The following is a 9,847-nucleotide window of genomic DNA, read 5'->3' as shown; positions in this document are numbered from 1 at the left end:
AAGATTTTCAGTGTTTTATTGTTAGTTATTTCTATAGGCCAATCATCTGTAATAATTGATATCCAGTGTAGAGTGATGTGTCCCTGCTGAATGTTTCCTTTCCTGCCTCAGAAAAACAGACAACTATAGACTGCAACCTGGCCCTCCTTTCCTTTCTCTCATTTCTGTGTGTGTGTGTGTGTGTGTGTGTGTGTGTAGGCCTACAGATTTACTGGACACTCTCCTCTCCTCCCATGCCATATGCGAAGACAAACCAAATGAGCTCCACAATAGAACAAGTCCTGGAAAGGTTTCATTTAATCCTCGTCCTCCGTGAACCTGCGATCTCCATCTCTGTTGCCCGACACTGCTGCCAGTTTGAAAAATATATCAATCAACGTCACCTTTAATTTGAAATTCAGTGTATCCTGCACGTTCATGTTGTTGGGAATGTGTGACTCAAGGGTTAAAGCAACATGTGGGGGAAGAGTTTGGGAAATACACAAGCACGTTTTGCTCAGTATGGTGTTGCCACTAATATCAGTGGCCATGTTCTAACATAAATTCTGTTCAGAATGTTCCCCCTCAACTCATAAACATGTTTACTGCTCCCTCCTTTCTGTCTCTCCGCCCCTTTCCCCTGTTCATTTCTGCACCACCCTCTCTCTCGGCCACTCCTCCTCACTCTTATTTCTTTATCAGACCCCTGATCGGTCTTATCCTCTCCCCCTGTGTTTATCAAATCTGGACGGAATCGCTTGCTAATGTAGCTGTAAATTTATGAAAGCAGAGAAGATAGGAGGGTTATCCATTAGTGCTGGTTCCACAGCGCAGTCACATGAGCCTGCCGCTCTGTTCCAACCTGACTGGATCAACAGGCCCGAGATACAAACAGAAGCAGATGGTGTGTGTTTGAGTTTGTCTAACAGGGGAATATAAATAGTAACCAATGCACACGAGTGGGGACGTGCCTGCTGAGACCGTTTTATCGACAGGGTCATATCCAGAGACAAACAGCTGCCAAATAACAGATTTATTTTGTTGGAAATTTCAGATGGATTTCTGACGCACTAACCATCCAGAAATTGACTCGTAGCCGCCACTGGGTCCCAAATAATTAAAATCCAAATATAGAAAACATCTACGAGAACAACTGTGTCAATTTGTTGGATTGTTTGTCAGCAGGTTCCAAGAAACTTGGTGAAACATGGGCCAGGAAGGAACCCAATACATTTTGGACTGGAATACTCTATCACTGTCTTTTAAATTTAGGCGACAATACATTTATTTTGATGAGAAAGAGGGATGTGTAGAGGACTTATATCTATTACAGTGTGTATTGTGGTGTTGGGTGTTTTGTCGGTTTGTTGTCACATGAGACAACAGCCGCTGGATTTAGACAGGATATATGTGAACCATGCAACCACTAACCTGCAGGTACAGTCACACCTGAGCAAAGTGGTGGATCATGCTCCTAAAGTTATCTGTCACTTCATATAGAGGTTTACCACATTTATGAGAGCTGTAGAAGCAGGAGGGTGTAAAAGAGGGCAAAGAGCAGTGATTAATCAGCTATTAATCAACAACTTAAAGGCTTTTGTCTTTTTATCCTTTCATTAGAAACCCTGTAAACCAGGAAATCCACTCAGTCACAGCTGTAAGACCTATTGAAAACTAAGGAAAAACCACCTCCACTTCATCACAATAGATAGAACTAACAGGAAGTTAGATGATGTCTAATTTACACACTATATGGATCCGAGCTGTCACATACTGAGATAAACAACAAAATCCTCATCCTTTAATAACAAAAAATATCATAGTGTATCATGTACAAATATAGTCTGGAACCCAGCACAGCAGTTTGTGTACATGTGGGTGTGTTTCCAGGAACTCTCTCCCATACTGTAACTTAATGAAGGTCAACAGCTGAGAAAGACTTCAGAGTGCCGGCTAGTACAGGACGGCCTCGCTTTTTAGGTGAGCTGCTCACAAATCCTATCTATAATTCAATATAGATCAAATGACACATGTTAAGAATATCAATTTATATAAATAAATTATCCATAGTGTCAATTTGCTCATTCATTCTAAATTTGGACATGAAACAGCAGCAGTGTCAACAACAACCCAGGAAACCAAGCCCACCCATCACCTACTAAGGCAAACAATCTAATACATAGATGGATAGATCGATTCTTTTCCTGTCTTTGCTGAATTGATCAGCAGTGTCATGTGATCATAGGGAATAGATGGGATCAATCTATTCGGAGGGAATAGATTGATCAGTGAATGTTTAGGCAGTGCAGTAGAGAAGCTGTGCGAATAGGGGTCTGACGTGGATGTGTAGGAAGTAGGGTTTAAATGAGATTAGTGATGTCTACACTAGTCACAAGATCACAGGCCTCACCAGGAGCCCAGATAGTACGCGATCAATCAGTCGATCAGCTGATCAGCAGATGGCCAACATAATGGAGGACTGATGACATTATCTTCAGGAAACGTCGGCAAAGGGAATTTGTATGTCGTAACAATTTCTAAGCATCTAAGTTCTTTTCAGCTTTAGAGTAAAACACACAGAGCCCCGGGCAAAAGGACACACCTTTTCCTGTCTTGTGTAGCATGGTGGCTCAGAGTGAGTGGTGACAACAAACATGAGCAGACCATAGACATGTAGTGGGTTTAATACCTAATGTATACCGATGAGTTGGAGTTATGGAGGATGAGAAAGGACGTTGACAGGAAATTGGTATATGGACTAATAAGTAGTGTGGGGACAGGGTGATGTTTACTTGTTTCTTTGTTTACTCCAGGGAGAGAGAGAGAGAGAGCGAGAGAGAGAGAGAGAGAGAGAGACAGAAAGAGAGAGAGAGAGAGAAAGAGAGAGAGAGGGACAGGGACAAACAGGGGGTTAGTGGCTCCTCCCCACCGTGGGCGGGGCCTCAAATCTGACTACTAATACAAAGCGGATCCGGTTGAGCAGCTAGATTAACTGAGAACTGACCGACGGGAGGAGACCGACAGAGAAGCGGACGGACTATACTTTGTGTTTTAACAGGTAACCTTTCACTTACTTCATCTGTTCCTCTTCCTCAAAGCTGTGAGTCCAAAGGAGGATGAACGTGAGAAAGAGGAAGAGGCGATGCGGTTTTTTTGCCGCGTGGCTCCTTAGAGGAGAAGGAGGATGATGATGACGTCGACGACGGTGGATTTCATCATCTCTGGGGGGGTGGAAGGGATTAAACCACATTAAACGTTTTTAAATGAATCGTACTGGGATTAATTCGAGAACCGAGTTGGATTCAGTCGAGACACTCGAGTTTATACGGTTGTTTTCTTCACTTTGTATTATTATAATCGCGTTTGACGAAGCAGCCAGTCTATGGTTGACACCTCCCCGTGTCAACGAGTGGATGTAACCTTTTAGTTGTAATCAATATCGTTTTCAATCAGGTGTATGCTCTGTTCTTGGTCTTCTGTGATTAACAGCTTTTTATACGAGGGGTTGAAAAGGATAGTTATCGATTAGCGAGCTCTTAATTTGAAGGTCTCTGTTTCCCTAGAGACAGCCGTTTAATTATCCTGTAACTGGAAGCTACTGTTTCCCACAACTATTATTGTTATTAGTTCTTCTTGTTCCCAGCTTCTATGAGCCCTAGCTCATAATGAAACCAAGGCTGTTGGTTTAAAGCCTGTTTTTGATCTTGGAACAGGTTAGCATGTCAATCAGCAACAACCATTTAGGGACTAGCTTTTGTTTCCATGTCTGAACAATGAGGAACAACAATTCACTGGAAACGTGAACAAACCCCTTCTCATTTCAACTATGTCTTCTCTGTCATATGTTTGGGCACTTTTCGTTCATATCCTCACATCATGTGTTTTCTTTGGACCTGCTCTAATCATCAACTTGACAATCTGTCATCTCCTTTTTAACAGTCAGACTCAACCATGAGTAAGGACACAGAGGTCGACATGAAGGAAGTGGAGCTCAATGAGCTGGATCCTGAGAAGCAGCCGATGACGGGTGATGGCCCGGCACCGGGCGCGGAGAAAAATGGCAGCGTCAAGCTGAAGGTCCCCGAGGATGTGGTGACGTTCACCGGCCTGTCCAAAGAGGAGCTGATGAAGGTGGCCGGCACTCCAGGGTAAGAGCACCACCTGCAACAGATGCGGTCTAACCTCTGGTCTTGAACTATGTCCTCACCTTAACCTTGTCCACCACATTCTCATCCGTCCCTGCAGATGGGTGCGAACCCGCTGGGTGCTTCTCATCCTGTTTTGGCTGGGCTGGATCGGCATGTTGGCCGGAGCCATCGCCATCATCGTCCAGGCCCCCCGCTGCAAACCCCTCCCTGAGATGAACTGGTGGAACGAAGGACCCCTGTACCAGATCCCAGACGTCGTGGCTTTCGCTGATGGAATGGAAGGTAGAGTATTTTAAGATTTCAGATGTATTTCAGGGTTTTCTTTTTATATGATTTCTTTCATGCTAAGATCATTGCCTCTTCTTGGTGCTGTTCTGCTCTTGGTGCTATGCATATGCCCAATATAAGATTTGGAGATTATTTAAGGAGTCCTCTGGTCTTCATGCCGTAACATGGGATAAGTCTCGTGACAATGTCTTGGGTTTCCTGAATTATATGTGGCCTACTTCAACTGGCCAGATACCAAACTGCTGACGAGGCCGACGCTGAGTGACTCAAGGTCTAAAGGACGGTTAAAAAAAAAGAAGCCACGAGTCATTTCTGTCATATCTTCTGCTCAGGCTTGAGGTCATGGGTGAGCAATGCAGAACCTTTTTGTGGTGTGCAGATTTTTTTTAAGATATCTTATATACTTCATTTTAGATCTCAACAGATCTCTCTCTGGCTTTTCATTAAATGTCACTTAAAAAGCTAGAAACAGTTACAAGACTCCGTGTTCCAATTTTTTTTTTTAAAGGCAGGAAGGAAAGACTGTTTGCACTGCTGTTCTTAAAGTGAATTACATGTGAGCACTCGGGTTTCCAAAAAGCCTAGGGCAGCATTCCAAGAACCCCACGTGAGCCGGCTGTTTTTTCAAGTGAAGGGCCGCCTTGTACTCCGGCTTCTCGTGGCCAGTAGAGGGTGTGGATGGAGCCATTCACATTCTCCTGCCTTGAGTCAATACTAACTATAAGTACTCTTAACTTACCTCCTTTCTTGTGTCTCTTGCCCTCTAGCCTCCTGCCCTCGTTTCCTAACCCCCTGACCCTGCTACATTTCACACATCAGGGTTCTGTGGTCCATTGTGTAACTACAGTTCTCCCTCTCTCTGTCTGCAGGTGTCGAGGCAAAGTTGGACGCCATGAACCAGCTTAAGGTGAAAGGCCTGGTCCTGGGCCCTCTTCACTCCATCCAGGTCGACCAGCCAAGCACCCTGGATCTCAAAGTAATTGATCCAACTCAGGGAAAAGAGAGCGAACTGGTAGCCGTGCTGGAAAAGGCCCACAAGAAGGGTAGGCCATCATAGAATTGAGATCAGTATGAGTAACGGAGTGCCTTTTGAGGTTTTTAGGCTTGTGGACTCGGAGCTGCTCCTGCCCACTGGTTCTAAGCGTTCTGTTTTTTATAGGCATTTCTGTGGTGCTAGACCTGACTCCAAACTACCTAGGAGCAGCTTCCTGGTTCAGTCCTGCTGATACCAGTGATGTGATGGCTAAACTTAAGGTAGGACAAACACACATTGGTCTGTGGTCCTTCACTCAATTGATTCATGTCGTTTAGCTGTCCTTACTCCTTCTTCTAGCTAAAGTGAACACGTTGTCTTTCAGGCTGCAGCAGAACATTGGCTGGCTCTGGGTGTCGATGGCATCAAGTTCTCAGACTTGAGCGTCGCCACCAGCTCTGATGAATGGTCAAACCTGCAAGCTGTTGTACTGGGCAACCACACAGAGGACATGAAGAAGAGGTAACTATGACACTTTGTTTACAGCTAATGGTGTCTGCTGCTTTCATACAGAAGCATATACTTTTAACACAGATATTAAGATGTTAAAAAAATTGTTTTTTAAGCCTGTTCTTTTTATTGAAGGGGTAGAAGTAATTTTCAAAGCATGAGGAGAATGTCAGCCGACAGAGTTTAGTTTGTTTAGAGAAGAGACCGTGGAGATTAAACGCATTCCAGTGCTGGGGGGGGGGAAGAGACTGACTGTGGGTGGGGGATCAGGAAGAGCTGGGTCAACAAAAAGGAGTCTTTAGTTCCTGTGGCACTTTACACTCATGACAAAGCGACACCCAGTGGTGTATTTGAGAAATGACACAATTGACTTTAATATTACATTTGAACACTGTTTATTTCTTAAAACAAGTTATGCTCCAACTTCAAAATTTCTATTTCGAGCCGATTGAATCCGGTGGCAGGAAAACGGTCACTAATCTGACCTCACTGTCTTTCCCTCAGGGCCTTGATGGGTGTAGTGGAAGGCCTTTCTCCCAACGAGTTGTCCCAGCTCGTCAATACCTCCGGTGTGAACCTCGCCCTGTCCGACCTGCTCAGCACCAAAACTGCAGGTTGGTTATGAGTTGTGTTCACAGCTATTTCTACAGAGTACAGTTATACAATCAGAAGCAATACCACTCCACAGTAATGTGGCAAATGCTGTTGGTTCTCATCCTGTGTGTCCCTTGCTGTGTCTCCATCCTGGCTATCTGACTGACTTAATGAAGAAAATAAATTTCTGTCCTTCGGTACAAGCAATACAATATAGGTGATTTTATTTCTACCTGAATTTGCACAGGTGTGGAGCGCATCAAGGCCATGGACACCCTTCACACTGACCAGAGAAGTCTGGCCTGGGGTCTGGGTGCCGCCCAGAGGGACCAGCTGTCCACACTGGCAAAAACTCCGGCCCTGATCCGTCTCTACCAGCTGCTGTTGTTCACCATGCCTGGAACCCCTGTGTTTACATACGGAGACGAGATCGGCCTTAAGGCAGGAGGGGTAAGGGATAACACAGTTGAAGTCTGTGCGCAGCCTTTCAGCTGGTTACAGAGTGTAACCTACTTTTCTTCCCCTTTTATTTTAAGGCGGGAAACTTTTCTAAAATGGTTTGGGACATCGAGAAGGCCCCTGCAGAAGGAGCAGTAGTTGACGAGGCAGCCGAGGTACGTGGATTTTTCTCCAGGATCAAACTAGTGAACCTGTGGTTAAAAAAAAAAAACATAAATTTGCTCTCCGTGTTTTTTTTTAACCACTATCCTCCTTTCTCACATTTACAGACGGTGAGGAAGGAACAAGTTTCTGTAATGAAGTGGTTCAAATCCCTCAGTGAGCTGCGAGGCAAAGAGCGCTCTCTCCTCCACGGAGACTACTACCCTCTCTACTCCTCTGCCACCTCACTCGCTTTCCTTCGTCTGTGGGACCAGAGCGAGAGATACATCGCGGCTGTCAACTGGGGAGACACACCAGAGCTACTAAAGCTCTCGTTGACGCCCACAGGCAAGTTTAAATTCAACCGTGATCCAGTTAAAATGTGAAGTGTACCATCCAGCAGGTTGTACTTCTGTCCACTTTTTATATTTTTTTTGACACCATGATCTTTGTTCCTGCAGAGGGAGTAGCGCTGCCAGAGACTGCCACTGTGAGGCTGTCGACCGGAAACAGTTCCTTGAACGCTCTCGCAGAAGAATCCGAGGTCAGACTGGACAGTATCACTCTAGAATCAGGAGAAGCAGTCCTGCTGAAGTTCCCCTACACGGTCTAGAGATGGCGCCAGACTACAGGGAGGCTGCATACAGATTAGTGTCATTAAATGAAAGATAAGAAGGTCCCAGTCGTAAGGAATAAATTGGCATATTCAAAAGTATTTTATACAGTGAGAACAAAGGTAAATTCAGGTCAAAGGAAACCTGCCATAAAACAGCAGAATATTGGTCAGTTTAAACTCTTGGATTTATTTGATCCTTTTTAATTGTTTTTCAAAGTTGTGTAATTTTTTTGTTTATTTTTCTTGTTTTTAATTCTAGAAAAGATGCAAACATCATCTATTGAGCATTTTGTTCATTTGGGTGAAAGACATTCCATTCTTGTTCTTTGGGCATTTTACCAATCCTTGGTTTGTTTGTCATTTTTACTTAAACATTTTAAAAAGTTCTGTTTTAAATGACCGTTTTACTTTCGCAAGGCACTAGGGAAAAAACAAGTGACAAATTTGAACATGTGCGGTGCCTGCGTTTCAAGTATTTTTTAAGAAGGCAAGACGACAATACTGCTGCAGATGCTTTGAATCTGTCAAGAGAACTCCATTGGAAATGAATAAACAGTTTCTGAACCGACTCCTGTGCTCTCATGTTTTTGTCACCCTTCGTTTAAGCGTGTTCTTAATGTCGGAAAGCATCAGATAAGATATCCACTATTTTCAGAACGTACAGGTGTGTGTGTGTGTTTGAAAGTGTGTCACAGATGTCAACAGAGGAAGCATGTCTATTTCAATCACCATCTTCAGATGGGTTTATATAATAAAATGTACCATCTGCATATACTTTTTCACAACTTGGGTCACACAGTGATGATCTTCTACAGAAGTAACTACTGTCGAAAAAACACTCCATCCTACGTCCCACTTTCAAACTTTGTAGAGAAATTGTTTACAGTATAATTGTTTTCATTATAATGATTAACTGGATGAATTAGGCTTGTTTATGCTCTACGATGATTAGCTGTAGTATTGACAGGTTCCAGGGGGAACAAGAACAGGGTTTACTGTAAACGATCAAGGTTTTGTCATCCAACAACCGTTTCTGTGATCCTGCTCTTTATCGGCTGGCATTCTTTGCAAGATTTTATAATTGTAATGTTTACTACAGCAAAACAATGAAGACATAAATATTTGATCAAACCTGAGCCCATCCAGAATTCCTCCAGAGCCATTTAGGCTTCTAGTTTTAGTCATCAATGAGGAACAACAGTACATTTACTCAATACTTTTTTGAAAGAACTATTTTGTTCAGCTACGTCTGAAGCACACCACTGCTTTTCAGTATAAGTACTTTTTTCTGACAGCTGTTGTTACTAGTTACTGTGTAAATTATAATTCGAGATACAGTACATAATATCTGTTTGTGAAATATGACACTTTCATGAATTCATTTTATTTAATTGAATCTAATCAAAGCAAACAATATATTAACTCTAAAATACGCTCGGACTTAACCAGTTATTAATTGAATTGTGGTTCACACATTGATACATCAGTCATAATAATATAAATAAATAATGACATGGATTTTATGTGTATTTTTCTGCTAACCAGTTATAAAGGCAACATTCAAATCCTTTACTTAAATAAAAGTCATGCACTGAAAATGTGGCGTAAGTTTGCTCTCCTTTAGTTTTATTTGCAAACTGTACTTTTAACTGTACTCTTAATTAGTACTATAAAGGACTATGAAATCCTATATTATATTACTACAGTGTATTATCATTGCTCATGCACTGATGTGTAACTTACATTTCCCCTCAGTGAGGTGGAGCTAATTTCTAATGATAATATGCAGTTTAGGAATTGAAAAGATTTTATAAGCTCATCATATGCTTTATATGTAAAATCTTAATTTGATAAGTAGATGGTCATTATAGCTGTCAGCAAAGTGTAATGGAGTACAAGTATGTAGTAGCATTAAACTGAACAGTGAAGTACAATTCAGTAATTAATGTTCTTTCCCGAGACATTTTCTTTGTCATGCCCCTAAATCCACTGTATCTAAAATACAATATTAACCTTAGTCACTCTTACCTTGTGTATAATGTAATGTCATAAAACATAGATTTCAAACCATCCTCTATTTAAAAATGTCACAAATTGCCTTTAATAAATAAGCTTGGGGAGAGTTTCAGCTGAGTTTCA

The 9,847-nt window shown here is 42.4% G+C and overlaps 1 protein-coding gene across 2 annotated transcripts; it reads left to right on the top strand.

Annotated features, from left to right (window-relative positions):
- Positions 1-2,889: 2,889 nt before the first annotated feature.
- LOC128430266 (4F2 cell-surface antigen heavy chain) lies at positions 2,890-8,276 on the top strand. 2 transcript variants are annotated; one of them, XM_053416297.1, is made up of 11 exons: positions 2,890-3,037; positions 3,919-4,127; positions 4,225-4,409; positions 5,285-5,458; positions 5,575-5,669; positions 5,774-5,910; positions 6,403-6,512; positions 6,740-6,942; positions 7,029-7,106; positions 7,221-7,440; positions 7,554-8,276. In XM_053416297.1, the coding sequence occupies exons 2-11, from the start codon at positions 3,931-3,933 to the stop codon at positions 7,703-7,705; spliced, it is 1,551 nt and encodes a 516-aa protein (XP_053272272.1). In that variant the 5' UTR covers positions 2,890-3,037; positions 3,919-3,930; the 3' UTR covers positions 7,706-8,276. The 2 variants fall into 2 exon arrangements, with proteins under 2 accessions (XP_053272272.1, XP_053272273.1); XM_053416298.1 differs by lacking the exon at positions 2,890-3,037 and adding an exon at positions 3,092-3,307.
- Positions 8,277-9,847: the final 1,571 nt, after the last annotated feature.

This window comes from Pleuronectes platessa, chromosome 23 (assembly GCF_947347685.1).
Source record: "Pleuronectes platessa chromosome 23, fPlePla1.1, whole genome shotgun sequence".
In the NCBI taxonomy this organism is placed as follows: Eukaryota; Metazoa; Chordata; class Actinopteri; order Pleuronectiformes; family Pleuronectidae; genus Pleuronectes; species Pleuronectes platessa.
Note: the sequence above shows the minus strand (reverse complement) of the source record. Positions and strands in the feature narration are given on the sequence as shown.